The sequence below is a fragment of the Podarcis pityusensis genome (genome assembly GCF_964106645.2).
Source record: "Podarcis pityusensis genome assembly, chromosome: 8".
In the NCBI taxonomy this organism is placed as follows: Eukaryota; Metazoa; Chordata; class Lepidosauria; order Squamata; family Lacertidae; genus Podarcis; species Podarcis pityusensis.
The window spans coordinates 72,326,013-72,342,775 of NC_138033.1; the positions used below are offsets into that span (position 1 = coordinate 72,326,013).

Consider the following 16,763-nt stretch of genomic DNA (forward strand, 5'->3'; position numbering starts at 1 on the left):
GACTAGATGGGCCTCATCCAGCAGGGCTCTTTTGACGTCCTTACGAAAGAAAATTGTTCGGACGGATTGCTTATTTCAGCAGTATTTTGGTGTCGCAGGGAGTCTCCTACACCCTCGCTTTTCGAAAACAAAACAGCCTGGGAAAGCAAATGGCTCTTACTTCCAGCTTGATGGTATTTCTTTGCGTAAGGCACGCCAATGTAACTCTTTGCCCGCTCAAGAAACTTCATCCGGAGTTGCCACTGGTCATCTGGATCCAGATTTCTGGGTACAGGCACTTTCTTCCGAGCGACCTTCCTGAGTTCCTCCTAGAACCAAAGGAAGTGAGCGGGGAGTAAAATGGAAGCAAACTCACGATCTCTAGGACTTTGGGGAGCATTGCTGTACATGACATGGAAAGCCCCTTTAAAGCCTCTCTTCCTCCCTCTCCCTCTCTCATAAAGAACCCAAAGAAAGCTCTGCTGGATCAGGCCAGAGGTCTTCCTTGCCGAACCTCCTGTTTCCCATAGCAGGCAATTGGCTGGCTCCAGGAACGAATCCTCCGTTAGCAACAACCGAACAGCCGCTTTGCTCCCTGTGAAATCCTGCCGATTTGAGAGAAAGAGGGAGGTGCACACACACACACACAGGCCCCCTAGGATTACAAAAAAGGACCTGCCGCCACTGTCAGGACCGCACCAACTAAGCCGACATGAATCATGCATTGCAGGGGGTTGGACTAGATGACCCTTGGAGTGTCTCTTCAAACTCTGCAATTCTGCAATTCAGTGAATAAATCCCAATTATGTGGAAATGGGAAATGCAAGCTAGAGACTGGAAAAATGCGAGAAACTGAGAGAAATTGAAATGGGTAGATTCTTCTGTCCCTACATGTAGCCCTGATGATATTGCTGGACTCAAATGCCCATCAGCTCCAGCCTTTGTGGCCAAGCATGGGAGTTGCACTTCAGAGACGCGAGTGGCACTGTGGTCTAAACCACTGAGCCCTCTTGGGCTTGCCGATTTGAATCCCCGCAACAGATTGAGCTCCCGGTGCTCTGTCCCAGCTCCTGCCAACCTAGCAGTTTGAAAGCACATCAGTGCAAGTAGATAAATAGGTACCATTGCGGCAGGAAGGTGAACAGTGTTTCTGTGCGCTCTGGTTTCCATCATGGTGTCCTGTTGTGCCAGAAGCGGTTTAGTCATCCTGGCGAAATGACCCGGAAAGCTGTCTGTGGACAAACGCCGGCTCCCTCAGCCTGAAAGCGAGTTGAGCACCGCAACCCCATAGTCACCTCCAACTGGACTTAACCATTCAGGGGTCCTTTACCTTTGCACTTCAGCAACATCTGGAGGTCTCAGACCTGGTAGGCCAAAATATATAGAGAGCAGCAGATTGTGGAAGGCTGGTCTGCACCAGGGGTGATGAACCTTTGCCCCTCCAGATGTTGTTGGACTCCCATCAGCACTGACCAGCAGGGCCAGTGATGATGGGACTTGTAGTCTAGCAACATCTGGACGGCTACAGCTTCTCCACCTCAGTTCTGCATGGACTGGCAGTGGCTCTCCAGGGTTTCAGACATACCTCTGCTTCCTCAGACCCAATTCTGTGCATTTCTGAAGAGCAATGAGAGACATCCTCTTGCATGAGCCCTTGCAAATGTCCACCAGCTGCTGCTTAACTCTGCCAATGTGAATACAGGCGAAGGGGAAATCTTCTAAAAGTCCATCCAGGCTGGCAAATAAGCTGATTTCAACAGAGGCCACAAGATGGCACTGTAGAGTCGTCTCCATTTCCTTCTCACCTGCTCTGCTCTTGCTAGAAAATACTAAATTCTTATGCTCAACCCCCCCTTTTCCAAGCAGGTAAGGAGTCCAAGCATTCACTTGGGTTTGGTTGTTGGGGAAGGGGGTCTTTGGGGAGATTGTTGGTGCTTCCTAATATTTGGGTGTGTTTGCAAATATATAGGTTAACGTGTATTTTTGCAAAGGAATTTCCCCCCCAACTGAATGCATTTCATTTTATTTTCAGGAATAGATGCATATACATGCACACTTCCTCCTAATATTAGATACATATTGCCATGCCTTTGGCTGGAGAACTGCACCACAAAATTTGGAAACAGGTGAATCTCAAAGGATTAGCTGCATTTCAGCTCATGGAAGTGCAAAGGAGGAGGGTTTTCTACTTAGACTAGACCCAGTGAATAGAACAGGCATGGCGTCAAATGAAGCTGAGTGTTGAAGGATTCATGACAGATAAAAGAAAGTACCTGGCTAAAGTGTGGAATTTGGCCACTGTGGGAACAGAATGCTAGACTAGATGGGCGATTTGCCTGATCTAGCAGGCTTCTATTATGTCTAACTTGAATTAATTAATTTCAGTAAAACTTACTAGGAGACAGCCTCAGATTGCACCTGGGTTACCTCATCCATAGCTGGGAGTGAGGAGAAGGAGGTCTTCCTCTCTCTTCTGAAGGGGAATCTACTTGTTTAGAACTGTTCCCCAAATAGTCCTGCATCACAAAACCAGTTACCTAAGTACCGTATTTTTCGCTCCATAAGGCGTACCGGACCATAAGACGCACCTAGTTTTTAGAGAGGGAAATCATGTCAGTCTCTTCTTGCTCCTGGGGAAAAGCTCGCAAGAGCTGCGCGGAGCTTGTGTGCGGCTCTTGGGGGCTTTTCCTGCCTGCCTCCCCCCTGCATTCGCTCTATAAGACGCACACACATTTCCCCTTACTTTTTAGGAGGAAAAAAGTGTGTCTTATGGAGCGAAAAATACGGTATTTAGTTTACCTAACAATAGGAGGTGCCTGGTTGGAGCCAGCAGACAGGTTTGACCAACCTGTCTTTTCAGCCGGCCTTCTGGTCCCATTAACCCTCTCCTGTCTAACCACCAATCTGACGGCAATAATTCATTGGTGGTGTGTGTCTGTTGCTGCTCTGTTCCCCTTCTCCCCTTGCCAGAGGATGAGCAGAGAGTGCATTTCTCAAAGACCCTCAATTCCTTTAAGGCTCAGGAATCAAGATGCAAAGACGAAATAATGCCTGGGAAATCACTGACAGTGCAGGTGCATATTCAACACACACACACATCCTGGTAAGAACTATAAATCTGAGGCTTTGTTAAGGGCAAAACTGAGAAGGATCTAGCTGTAGTTTAGAGCTGGTAAAGACCAGCATTCCTCAACCTGGTGCTTCTCAGATGTTTTGGAATGATGATGAAGTTGCATTTCTGCACTCAAGTGTCACACAATGAGACAACGGTGTTCATCAGGGCCTTCAACACTTCTGGGGCCTGCATGTTCCTGGCCAGCACAGCTATCCATCATCCTTGATCATAACTGCTTATTACTGCACACTTTTCTGTTTAGAAGCACAGGAGCTGGAGGAAAGTTGACAACTTTTACTTGGCTAAACCATGAAATCTGATGGCGGGGAGCGGGTCTAATTACCAGGGGCACAGATAAGATATACCTCCCTCAAGTTTAGAAGACAGATATATACCGTATCTAGTCCAACAGCCTTTGGGAAGATCACAAACACCTCACTAAATGCAGTTGCAAAAGCGAGAGTTTTCCCATTCTCCTAAACGAGATTAATCTACTTTAGCTGACCAGTAGGGGCCAGTTTCAGCAAGCAAGGGGTGATTTTAATAAGCAGGATTGGAAGTTAAGGGTCCCCCAATTTAATTATTATTTTTTAAAAGCTACTTTGCTTCTAGTGTGTTACAGTAAGAGGAATTAAGCTACTTTGCTTCTAGTGTGTTACAGAAAGCGGAAGATTGGCCTTCCATTCTACAAGGACAGAGAGATTTGCTAAACTGTTAAGCTGTGCACTAGCACAGTCGATTGACTGCATGCACCGTCCCATGAAATCTAGCCTCCAGGTTACCCACTCCCTCCCTTGCTTCTCTTGAATTAGAGAGGCGCCTTTGTGCAACCCTGTGTTAACAGCCCTGCCAGGGAGCTGTATATAACCTTGTTTGTAACCCTACTGCAGACTTGTATTAAGAGAGCAAGGGGAGGGTGGTTCATTAAGCCGAATGGGGCAATACTCCACCAATCTCAGCCAACCCACACCTGCCTTTGCTTCTTATTTAACCAGTCCAGGGAACGGCACTGCCTGTCAACTTCCTCCTCCTCCTCCTCCTCCTGAGACTCCCTTTGTTAATCTCAACAGGGAGGAGGAGGAGGACGGGAGGACAAAACTAGAATTCATTGGCTCTGCCTCTCATTGGCTCTGGCACCACCTACTGTCGGGCTCCCTGCCTTCTTCCCCAGTGTGCAACCAGCCACCACTGTGAGGATCCCTGGGACAGAGTTAGTGGCAAGTGAGAGGGATACAACCCCCGAACCCAGTATCCCGTGTTTGAAGGTGACATGGGAGGGCGGAAGGCAAAACAAAAACATGATGCAGCCAGTTCCTGTCTTCTTGTTCTTCTCCCTGCATTTCCTGGCAGCCACAGGTTAAAATCTCAGTAGCTCTGTTGATGTGGGAGTCACCTGCCAACCACGGCTTCCTGGCATGCTACCCACACTCATATTCCTAGGGGGTGTAGCTTCATAGCAACCAGTACATAACATCTGATGCCTATATTCACAACTGTGAGGGGAGGAGGAGCGAAGGCAGGGCGAAGTGGGGGGGGGGAGGGGAGCCAGAAGAAAAGCAGACATCTGAGTCCCTACGCAAACCTTGTCTCCCCCCTCCAAAGCTCATCCTTAAGCAGTGGAGGCTGGTGCATTGGGGCAAATGGGGCAGTGCCCCACCGACTTCAGCCTGCCGCCAGCCAGCCTCCACCTGCCTGCCTTCTCTCTTAGATCCAGTCCACCTGCCTGCCATCTTCTTCCTCCTCAACCTCAATGTTGCCCCTTGCAGAATTCAGCAGGGGGAATTGGAGGATGGCTGCAAAACCAGAATCAGTTGGTTCTGCCTGCCAGTAAGAGCTGTTTGACCGTGGAACGGTCTCCCTCGGGAGGTTGCGGGCTCTCCTTCCTTGGAGGTTTTCAAGCAGAGGTTGGGCAGCCATCTGTCATGGATGCTTTAGCTGAGATTCTTGCATTGCAGGGGGTTGGACTAGATGACCCTTGGTGTCCCTTCCAGCTCTAAGATTCTGTTATTCTGGTCTCCTGTTCCAGCTGCACTGATCTCAAGGACTCTGTGCCAGAAAGGACGCTCTCCATCAGTTTGAGGTGGGGGCTGAGCTGTTAAAACCACAGCCCTGCATGACTAGAAGTGAAAGAATCAGGAAATGGGCTTTAGCTGGGGATTCCTCCTCCTCCTCCCTCTCTGCCATTCCCAACCAGCCTCAACTTTGGGTGGAGTTAGCCTACCTTTCCCTGACATTGCTCCAGATCCCGCCAGGCGCCCAAAGGACAGGTTCCAGCTTGCAGAGCGGCAGCCAAGAGCAGAGGGGAAGTGAGGCTGGCTTGAAAAGAAGTGGACCTGGAGTCGCTCCTCAAAAGCATTCCCCCCAAACATCAGAAAAGTACTAAGGCTGGATCAGGCCAGTGGCTTATCTTGTCCAGTATCCTGTTCTCACAACGGCCAGTGGGATGCCTGTGGGAAAATGGTTTGCAGGACCTGAGCGTAAGAGCTACAGTACCTATAGCGGTTTCACAGTAAATCCCTCTTCCCAGGAAACTCTGGGGATTGTAGTTCTAGGATGGAAATGAGGGTCTCCCAACAACTCACAGCGCCCTTAACAAACAACAGTCCCCAGGACTCTCTGTGGGAAGCCATGGCTGTATCTAGTGTTTTAACAGTTCTTTACATGGGTGGTGTGGATGGATGGCCTACTGCACAACAACAACAACAACAACAACAATTTTATTATTTATACTCCACCCACCTGGCTGGGTTGCCCCAGCTACTCTGGGCGGATTCCAACATATATAAAAAGCATAATAAAGCATTAAAAACTTCCCTATACAGGGCTGCCGTAACACCTTCAGATGTCTTCCAAAAGTTGTGGAGTTACTTATCTCCTTGGCTCAGCAGTTGCATAGCTCCATACCCTCCCAAATTTCTCTGAGGAAAATTGAGATGTCCTAAGGAAAAGCGGGATCAAACCAGAAACTGGGACGGCTTCTTGTAAATCCAGGACTGTCTCTGGAAAACAGGGAGCCCTGGAGGGACTGAAATGCCCTGAAGTGCCCTGAGAATGAAAGATTCAAACAACAGATGCCTCTTTCAGAGGGGAAGAAGACTTATGGGAGACTGGAGGACTTCTTCCAGCGTAGCACGGCTGAAGCGAGAAGCCTGCCAGGCATCTTCCTTAGGATCACAGGCTTGTTTGATTGCATTCTGTCCACTGCTGAGTTCTGGGTAAGGACTCCTGAAGCCTGCAAGATATATTTGATTTTCTTCTGTGTCCAGACCCCAGCCTTGCATCAGCCACTGTTTAATGCTCAAACAAGCTGCGTAAAAAGGGAAGTGTCATCTCCAGGTTGTACTGGAGGGAGAAGGAGACGGCCTGGCAGTCCCAGGTGCCATACGAAGTCAAGGCCCACCCCAGAGGTCGCCTCTGGACTTAATTGCATAGGATAAGTCTTTGGTACCTTGGGATGTGGCTGAACTGCCACTCCCAACAAGGCCCTCGCAGCATTTCCAGGGCTGGGTTTTAATCGCATGACATTATCCAAAATGTGTTTGCATCCTCTCCTTTTTTTAAAGTAAAATACCACTGTTTGATGTGTTGTTCCTCAAACCATCTTCGCACTGACTGTAGCCCTTAAAGGTAAAGGTAAAGGGACCCCTGACCATTAGGTCTAGTCGTGACCGACTCTGGGGTTGCGGTACTCATCTCGCTTTATTGGCCGAGGGAGCCGGCGTACAGCTTCCGGGTCATGTGGCCAGCATGACTAAGGTGCTTCTGGCGAACCAGAGCAGCGCATGGAAATGCCGTTTACCTTCCCACCAGAGTGGTACCTATTTATCTACTTGTACTTTGATGTGCTTTCAAACTGCTAGGTTGGCAGGAGCAGGGACCGAGCGATGGGAGCTCACCCCATCGCAGGGATTCGATCCGCTGACCTTTTGATCGGCAAGTCCTAGGCTCTGTGGTTTAACCCACAGTGCCACCCGCGTCCCCGACTGTAGCCCTTAAGCCATTCCTAATTCATCACATTTAAGAATATAAGCAAAGCCTGCTGCATGAGGCCAATGGCCCATCTAGTCCAGCCTCCTGTTCTCACGATGGCCAACCAGGTGCCTCTGGGAAGCTCAAAAGCAGGACCCGAGCACAAGAGCCCCCTCCCCATCTGTGGTTTCCAGCAACTCCTAGTGAGAGCATAGCCATCTTGCTTAGTAGCCCTTGATAGCCTTGAATTTGAATAATCCTTTTTTTAAACCAGGCCATCATTGCCTCCTGTGGAAATGAGCTCCACAGTTTAACTATGAGCTGTGTAAGGAAAGCAGATTCTTCTATCTGTCCTGAATCTTCCAACCCTTGGCCTTGTTGGATGCCAGTGAGTTCTAGTGTCATGAGAGAAGGAGAAAAACTTTGCTCAAGCCACTGTCTTTTAATGGATAGTGTAATTTGTGAGTTTGGAACCATTGTGCCAAAGAATGGGTAAAGTCATGTCAAAGGCATGTTTTGGCCTGCCATCTTGATTCAAAATGGCGCTTGGAATCCAAACGTCAACAGAGACCCCCACTCCACATCAGGTTTGGCAGTGGTGTCTCGAGAGGAAGCCAAACGTATGCTTAAAAACAGGTGAGCTATGGTTTGGTCCACCATCTTGAATAAAAATGGTGACTGACATCCATTGATGACGACTGCCACCCCTACCTCACAGGAACCCCGATGCCAAGTTTGGCAATGATGTCACAAGAGGCGGTCAAACCTATGCCAAAACAAAAAACAAAACAAAAAACACGGGCAAAACCTCACCGAATCAACATTTGGGCCCTCCATTTGATTCAAAATGGTGGCCGGCATCAAAGTTGCCAGGAAAAGGGTCATCCCCACCTTGTTGATTTTGGTGATGAAGTGAAAACCCAGCCAGATGAGGGGGGTAGAAATTATTATTATTATTATTATTATTATTATTATTATTATTATTAAGAAACCGGCAGTCAAGACAAACCACTTTTCGAAATATACAGCCGATTCTTCTTTCTCTCTTTTGCTTTTTTTAATATTACATTTTTATGGTGTTTCTTACAGAGATTTTAAACTGTGGGTCCTGCTTTGGGCAATTTCCTCCCTCTCGTTTTGAAGATTGCAGACAGGTGAAAGAAATAACCAAGACACAGATGACATCAAGAGTGCCTTGGTCCGCTCTCAGGAGTTCTGCAGTGCACTTCTGAGATGTTTATTTGTCCTCCGGTACCCGGCTTTGCCGAGGGTGGGGGTGAATGGGAAGAAAAATGGAAGAGACTGCGTTGGGTTAAGGAGACTTGAGCGGCGGAGGCATCTGAAGCGGCTGCTTTTCTGATGTCCTTCAATTTCGCTTGTCAGAGAACATTCCCTGCGCGTAAAGTCTAAGGAGAGGTGACCTTCAGTTTGCCAAGCAAGATGCAGAATGAGATGACAGGAAGTGTCCTGAGAACGCTGGGATTTGTGGGAGGGAGTGCGTCGCAGCAAAGATGGAGTGTGCTCTGCTGCCAAACTGCAAAGATATTGTGCCTGGACCTTCTCAGTCTATTAGGGTGAATGGGGGCCCTGCCCCATCAACCTCCGTTCCTGCTCAGTCAGTCCCCACATGCCTGCTTCCTTCCTTACAACCAGCCCAGTGGGTAACTCTGCCTGCCAGCTTCCTTCTCTCTTCCTCAGTCCAGTATACCTGAAGGAGCGTCTCCACCCCCATCGTTTTGCCTGGACGCTGAGGTCCAGTGCTGAGGGCCTTCTGGCGGTTCCCTCGCTGCAAGAAGCCAAGTTACAGGGAACCAGGCAGAGGGCCTTCTCGGTAGTGGCACCCGCCCTGTGGAACACCCTCCCACCAGATGTCAAAGAGAAAAATAACTACCAAACTTTTAGGAGACATCTGAAGGCAGCCCTGTTTAGGGAAGCTTTTAATGTTTAATAGGTTATTGTATTTTAGTGTTTTGTTGGAAGCTGCCCAGAGTGACTGGGGAAACCCAGCCAGATGGGCGGGGTATAAATAATAAATTATTACTATTATTATTATTCAGTATCAGTGCTGCCTTTGCATAATAGTAGTCAGAGTGCTGGACTAGGACCTGGGAGGCCGGGTTCAAATCCCCCATTTGGCCACAAAGCTCACTGTGTGACCTTGGGGCAGTCACTGCCTCTCAGCCTAACCTACCTCACAGGGTTGTTGCGGGGATTAAATGAGAAGGGGGGGAACCATGTGTGCTGCCACCTTGAGCTCCTTGAAGGGGTGCAAATGTACACAATGGCCTGCTGTTCTGCACATGAACCACTCACATTTCGCTTTACACACACACACGGGGAAGAGATCATGGAATGGAGTATATGGGAAGTGGTCATGGCTGGCAAGCACCTGGGATTGGACCTCCACACTGTGACATCCTCTCGCAAGTTTCACCTCTCCCTTCCTAAAGGGAAGCCCTCCAGAGATCAAGTTCTTTTGCCATTTTCAATAAAAGAGGACTAGGGTGGGTGGAGAGAGAAAGTGCATCTTTGCACTTTAAAAAACCTAATTCACCTACCAATAAAGTGGATGGATGTTTCGTATACAAATGTACCTACAGTGGTACCTCAGGTTAAGTACTTAATTCGTTCCGGGGGTCCGTTCTTACCCTGAAACTGTTCTTAACCTGAAGCACTACTTTAGCTAATGGGGCCTCCTGCTGCCGTCACACTGCTGGAGCACGATTTCTGTTCTCATCCTGAAGCAAAGTTCTTAACCTGAAGCACTATTTCTGGGTTAGCGGAATCTGTAACCTGAAGCGTATGTAACCTGAGGTACCACAGTATTTGATGTGCTTATTATCAGCAGTTGGTCAATTACACAGGATTAAAGCTTGTGTGCCACAGAGAGTGGTGAAGGACCCCCCCCCACTTGAAATATTGAGTTTTCTGTTGCTTTTCCATGAGTTTGCAAACCACCTGCTTTGGAAACAGCAGGGGAAGAAAGAGCAAGGGGCAGGGGAAAGACAAATTGGGCACCCCCCCCCCCCCCGTTTTCTGCTGTCTGCCAAGTACTCGCCAGCAACAAAGACCTGGTTGTGATCTGGGGACTGTCTAACTTGCTTGAAACATCACTCTGGGCTCCTCTGCTCAGACAGAAGGCCCACCAAGCCTTTTCTGGCAATGTTTGGGACTGAGGCGGGTCAAGCCTATTGATCTTCAGAACAAAGATGCTACCCGGGATGGAGTCGACGGGGAGGGGAGGGCAAGGGCAGAGTTCTTCAAAGTGGGTGAAGGGGCAGGCAGAAGGAAGGAAGGAAGGAAGGAGGGAGGCTGAGAAGCTGCACCTGGAAGTTGACATGGTTGTGCGTGGGAGAGAGTCTAGTTTGTTTCCAGGAATGCATGACCTGGAATCAGCCAGAGAAAAAGGCTGGCCAACACGGGTTTAATTTTGCTTCCAAGGCGCCAGGTGCAGGCTATAGCACCCGCGGTGAAATAGTGCCTGCCTGCCTTGGTATCTGCATCAGTTTTAGAGAGAGAGAAAGATTTGACACCTCCCACCCACCCACCCACGTATACAGAGCTCTTGTGCTTTTAACAGCCAGTCATTCAACCAGTGCAGCACCCTGGCATCACTGAAGCTGCCTGCCTGCCCCTGGTTGGATTTCTGCTTCTTGCCTCCAGCTGATGCTGTCTTCTGAGAAGTGGCTGAGCAGCTCTGGTCACGTAAGCTCTCGGAAGGTTCCAGGTTCAAATCCTGCAGCTGCCCTAGAAGGTGCAGAGGACATAGGAGCCTACTCCTAGGGGGCAAGCTCCCTTTGGCCCCCCTCAATAAAATATCAGCCCTGTCCCCCAGTTGACTGGCATTGCCATTCAAATGGGGGGGGGTGCATGCCACATCATGTGATCGATTATGTGGGGCAGGACTTCTCTGCCCCACCCCCTGATATTTTACTTAAGTTGGCACCCCTGGCAGAGGCTCATGCCTTGGAAATTTGCAGGATGGGGAAGGAAGACCCATTGCTCTGTGACAATTTTTTTTTTTTTTAAATATTTTATTAAGGATTTTCTTGTTTTACAGAAGTGTAGTGCCTCGTATTTTTTTTCCCCATGTAACATTTTTACAAATCCGTTTCATTTGTTGAGGCATTAGGGGGAGAAGGAAAAAAAAGAAAAAAGAAAAGGGGGTGGAGAGAGGGAAGATGGATGGGGGTGGGGTCGGGTGGCGGTGTTTCTATTATGTTTAATGTATGTAGAGTTTGGTGTCAGCGTTGCTTGTGTTGTTCACTTGTGTTCCTTTGGTGGTGAGAGAGGTTGGGGTTGGCCTAGGGTGTGATTGTTTGCTTGTGATTGGCTGTGGTGATCTTTGTTTTCGTGTGTGAGTGAGGTGGGTGGGTGTTTTGGATCAGGTTAGCCATATTGATTTGTATGCTGTTGGTGGATTATTGTCATTGTCCTGTTGGACTGTGTATGTGATAAATGGGAGCCATACCGGGGTGAAGGCGTCTTCTTCTGTTTGTCCCCGTGTCAGTTTCAGTTTATTAGTTAATTTTTCTAGTAGGGCTGTTTCCCATACTATTTGGTACCATTGGTCCATGCTTACTCCTGACAGGTCTCTCCAGTGTCTGGTTATGGTGTTTCTGGCTGCTGAGAGCAGGTGGGTTATGAGTTCTTTGTGGTGTAAATGGGCATTGTTGTCTTGGAAGATGTTTAGTAGGGCCAATTCTGGGGTGGTGTCTATTACTTGCTTAGTTATTTTACATATTTCTTGTATGGCTGTTGTCCAGAATAGTTGGATTTTGGGACACTCCCACCACATGTGGAGGTATGTGCCTGTGGAGGTGCACCCTCTCCAGCATTTTGGTGAGGTTCCTGGGTGTATTAGCGCTAGTTTCCTTGGTGTTAGGTACCACCTGTAGGTGAGTTTCAGTGTGAGTTCTTTTCTTTTCGTTGATATGGATTTAAAGGGGGGTTTAGACCACATTCTGGTCCATTGAGTGGGGTTAATCTCATAGCCTATGTCATTCTCCCATTGTTTTTTGATTGCGTCTTTGACAATTGATATGCAGCTGACTCCACATTCTCCTTAGAATGACAACATTGAAAGCTGTTTCTCTTGCATAGAAATGGGTTCCTTTGAGTCATAAAGTATTATGTGAGGTGTCTTGCAAAAACACTTTACAGTGGTACCTTGGGTTAAGTACTTAATTCATTCCGGAGGTCCGTTCTTAACCTGAAACTGTTCTTCACCTGAAGCACCACTTTAGCTAATGGGGCCTCCTGCTGCTGCCGCCCCACCAGAGCACGATTTCTGTCCTCATCCTGAAGCAAAGTTCTTAACCTGAAGCACTATTTCTGGGTTAGCGGAGTCTGTAACCTGAAGCGTATTTAACCTGAAGTGTATGTAACCTGAGGTACCACTGTACTCAAAAACAGACCCTCATTTAGAAAAGACACCCCACAAGTTATTTGGGTGGGTGGGACAGTGGGAGCTGCCTTATACAGACCATTGGTTCATCTAGCTTAGTTTGGTCTTCCCTGACCAGCGACAAGTCTCCAGGGTTTCAGGCAGGAAGCCTCTTCCAGCCCAACCTGGAGACGCCGGGGATTGAAACTGGGACCTTCTGCATGCAAAGCAGATGCTCTACCCCTGAGCTACAGCCCTTCCCTTAAGACACAGGAAGCTGCAATATAACCAGTCAGGCCACTCAATATTGTCTACACTGACTGGCAGGGGCTCTCCAAGGTTTAAGGCGGAATATATTGTTGTGAGGCTTTGTTTGGTTTTTTTGCAGGTGGAAGAGGGGTCAGGCTTTATGCCCGAGTCCCTTCTAATTCCTGGAACCAGCAAGGATACAATTGTTGGACTAGCCAGTCCAGCTTCTTGATAATGGCCCTGAGTACGGGTTCTTAGGATGATAAAGGAAGTGGCTCTGTGCCAGAGGGCAAAGGGGTGGCTCCCTCAACTGGCTGGCAGTTAGAAGGACAAAAGGGATAGTCGAGGTGTGTGAGGGCTGGGTTAAAAGGCAGGCAGAAGTCTCTCTCTCTCTCTCTCTGTGTGTGTGTGTGTGTGTGTGTGAGAGAGAGAGAGAGAGAGAGAGAGAGAGAGAGAGAGATATATGCTTGATTTCCCCTTGTGAAATCTGTGGCTATGGGAGAAGCAAGATCTTTGGGGTGTTAATGCTGCAAGCCCCTCCATCGTAGCCTCAGGTTGTATATTTGTCTAACTAAACAGTATATCATAAAGACACCACTGTCTCCGCTGTGCCTCAATCCAAGGAAACCAAACCCTGGGTAAACGCATGGAACCAAGCACCACTCAGAGATCAGCATGATGTGCAATTGTTTCTATATCTATATCTAACATTCAAGGTATCCATGTATTAGAATATACCTTTTTTTTAATTAAAAAAACCACCTAGAATATTCCATACACAATGCAAGATTCTCAAGGTCCGGGAAAGGAAACAAGGCTGCCGGATATCAAGAGAGTTGCATCCTCCCGTCCTCAGAGTATACCTTTCCCCCTTGTTCTATAGATCACAAACACCTCCCCTCCTTTCTGTGGTTGTCTAACCATCATTTTGTGTGACACATCACAGTTTCTTGCAGACGTGAATGGTTTGCGATGGATGGGGTAAAGGAGACGTTGGCTTGTAAACAGAACTCACTGCTCTAACTGAAAGTGACTCCTTCTGTTTGTCGAGCCTCTCCTTGGCTCACCAGCCTCGTAACAGTGGCTTAATATTTGTCATCGGAGGCTTGGAGTCTATGAATAGCAAAGCAAACGTACATATCTGTAGTTTGCGTGTGCTTTACTGCTACTCCCTTCAGCTCCCCCCCCCCCATCTTCGGATTTTACAATGTTTGCAGGCAGAGAACTGCATCTCCCACAATTCCTTGCAAGGGGTTGGATTTCCCGGGGAGGATACAACTCGGCTTAAGTGTTACGTGGTTGTTGCTGGGCTGAGGTGACACAGCATTGAGGAATCTTTGATTTCTGGCAGGCAAAGAAAGGGGATGTTACCTGGGAAAGCATGCCATAGCTCAGTTACAGAGAGCACATGAGGAAGACTCCTGATTTGCTAACCTGGAGATGCTGGCGATTGGTGCTGGGACCTTCTCCAGGTGGGGGGAACCACATTTTTGAATGCTTCCCTACAGAGAAATCTCTCTGCAAGTGGAAAGCTAGCATACCTGGGCTGAAAATGATTTCCCTGCGGATCCAGCTTTTATTTGCGAGTCAGACCACTGGTCCATCTAGCACAGTATCTGCATGGGCCAGCAATGGCCCCCCAAGGTTTTTTTTGGGGGGGGGTTAATTCCAAGCCCTACCCAGAGAATGACGCTGGGGTCTTTGGCGTGCAAAGCATGCGTTCTCTTAACCACTGTGCAAAAGGCTATGAATGCATCCGCGGGCTGCTGCGGTGGAATGAGGAAGCAGCTGCAGGCGTGAACATGCGGCGGGGTGGAAGCTAAATTCCATTTAAGCTTTTAATACCCCCTCCGGCAACAAAGTATGGCAAAGGTTTCTGTCCCCTTGCGCTTAATGTGGCCACTCCTGTGGATTGTACCACTGCAAACTGCAGGGGTGTGTGGTGGTGGTGGTTCACTAGGAAAGCCAAGCGATGTCTCTTAAGGAAAACCTCCACCTAGGAATGAGAACGTCTGTCGCTTAACATTCTCACTAATATACTGGTTTTGTATCCTACTGGTCTCCAGGCGGGAAGGCAGTTTTCAGGGCAACAGGAGATGACTGCTGGGTGATATAACAGGAGTGAGAGTCTCTCTTCCCAGAGAGTGTTGGTATAGGACCTCCGTTCAAATCCCCTCTCAGCCACGGAGCTCACAGAGTGACCTTGAACTAACCTCCCTCTCTCTGACCAGCCTACCTCACAGGGTTGCTGTGAGGACGAAATGGGGAATGGGAGAACCAAGTTTGCTACACAGGGCTCCCTGAAGGAAGGCTGGGATATAAATGTAATAAATAATAATCGGATTGCCAACACTGTAGTGTCTCATGTACTGCAGTCCTCCGGAGCTGAATGCTCCGGGAATATCTGTGTGGTGCACCTTGCTTGCCAATGGCACTCTTACTGCCTTCACTCCGGGGCTCCGCCTGTGCAACAGATCCTGTGTTAGAGGCAAAAGTTAGATTGGGTGACCCCCTGATTCTTTGAAATGTCTCCTGACGAAGCGCAAAACTTCCTTTGTTTTCAGACCCAGGTATTAGTCACCTGAGATAAACCGGCAGGTTCAGTACAATTCCAGCTATCTGGCAAGGGTATTCTCTGTATGAGAAAATGCTTTAAATACGAAGTTGAAAAATAAATGCAATACGAAAACCGAGTTGGAACGTCACATTTTATTTGAATTGTACAGCTAAGGAGTGTTTTATATACAGAAATGAAAAGAAAAAGAGAAAGAAACCCAAACAATGTTTACAGCACGCTCAGGAATATAAATGAGCAGCCCCCAAAGTCAACGGAATCGCATTTGATTTGCGGAACCAGGAAGAAAACAGATGGGATGCAGGCACCTCCCTCCCAGGCATGTGGTGTTTGGTGATAAAACAGGGCCTGGAATATTGGCAGCACAATATTCAATCCATCAATACGAAATGCGGTAATTAATGGTAATTGAGAAGGCAAAGCTGCCGTCTCCTCCTCTCTTCTCTCCCCCCCCCCCCATCTCGCTTTACAATCTGGAGCATTTCATAAAACACACCCCACCCGTCCTCCCAAACTGGCTGGGCTGGATAGAGAGGGAGAGAGAGAGAGAGAGATTCTTGTGAGTCATCTCACCAGAGAACATATTTCGCTCGGAGACATTGGAGGTTCTTTAAGGTAATTAGCAGAGAGCAAATGTTAGAAAAGATGGCCAATTTGCTTCAATTCGGAGAACACACTTGCGTACTTCAAAGACGCTTGGAGGAGGCAGTGGGGAACGGGGAGCTCGGAACCACCCAGAGGAATGTGAGACTCCCCCTCTCTCTCCTACAAAAGGAAGAAGCTGAGCACAAACAGTTAGGTTTGCTTGGGGAGTCTATGGTGTAACGTTGCCTCCATTTCGTAGGCCTTTCTGAAGAGGGACATGGAGGGGTAGGTCCACATCTCGGAGATTCTGGATGTCCCTAGAAGGGTTTGCAGAGCCTCCTTAGACTCAGAGACTTTTTTGGGGGGTGGAGTCTGTGAACTAAAAGTTGATGCCTGGCCTGGCAGATCAGGGCGTAGAGTTTGGTTTGGTATGGGTGGAGCCTGGAAGCATCTGGTGGGGAAGAGAACAGTACCTGGGGGTCCAGCGAGACAGGTAGGCAGACAGAAAGAGAGATTAGCTCACAAGTCAACCTGCCTACTTGGATCAACATCCCTGAGAAACCCCTGCCTATCTCTTGCCTATTAGAGTTAGCTTTTCTCTCTTTTTTTAATGACCTAGTGTGTGCTCACATGGGCTGCATCAGAGGGGGGCCTACCAGCCAGTCTGGTCAACTGGGTTGGCGGCACCCCACCCCTGGTCAAAGAAATCATTCATTGAATGGAAGGGGGGCCCTTGTCAGTTGGGGAAATGGTCCCAAATTCACTCTTGGGAGTTAGTTTTGTTTGACCAGAGAAGGGAGCACAGGACACCCTTTGTTCTCCCAAAACTGTCCATAGAGATCTCTTTGTTTAATGTCTGTTCAGTTCCGTTCCTATGTGGAGGAAGGTTAGAAAGATTTGCCTCC

At 48.4% G+C, this 16,763-nt stretch overlaps 1 protein-coding gene across 1 annotated transcript in view; it reads right to left on the reverse strand.

Moving 5' to 3' along the window:
- Positions 1–16,763, reverse strand: part of TTLL10 (tubulin tyrosine ligase like 10) — a 171,403-nt gene that overhangs the window by 44,879 nt on the left and 109,761 nt on the right. Inside the window, exon 3 of the mRNA XM_081016027.1 lies at positions 161–308. Coding sequence (XP_080872153.1) covers positions 161–308 — 148 coding nt within the window. The remainder of the gene's footprint in view (positions 1–160; positions 309–16,763) is intronic.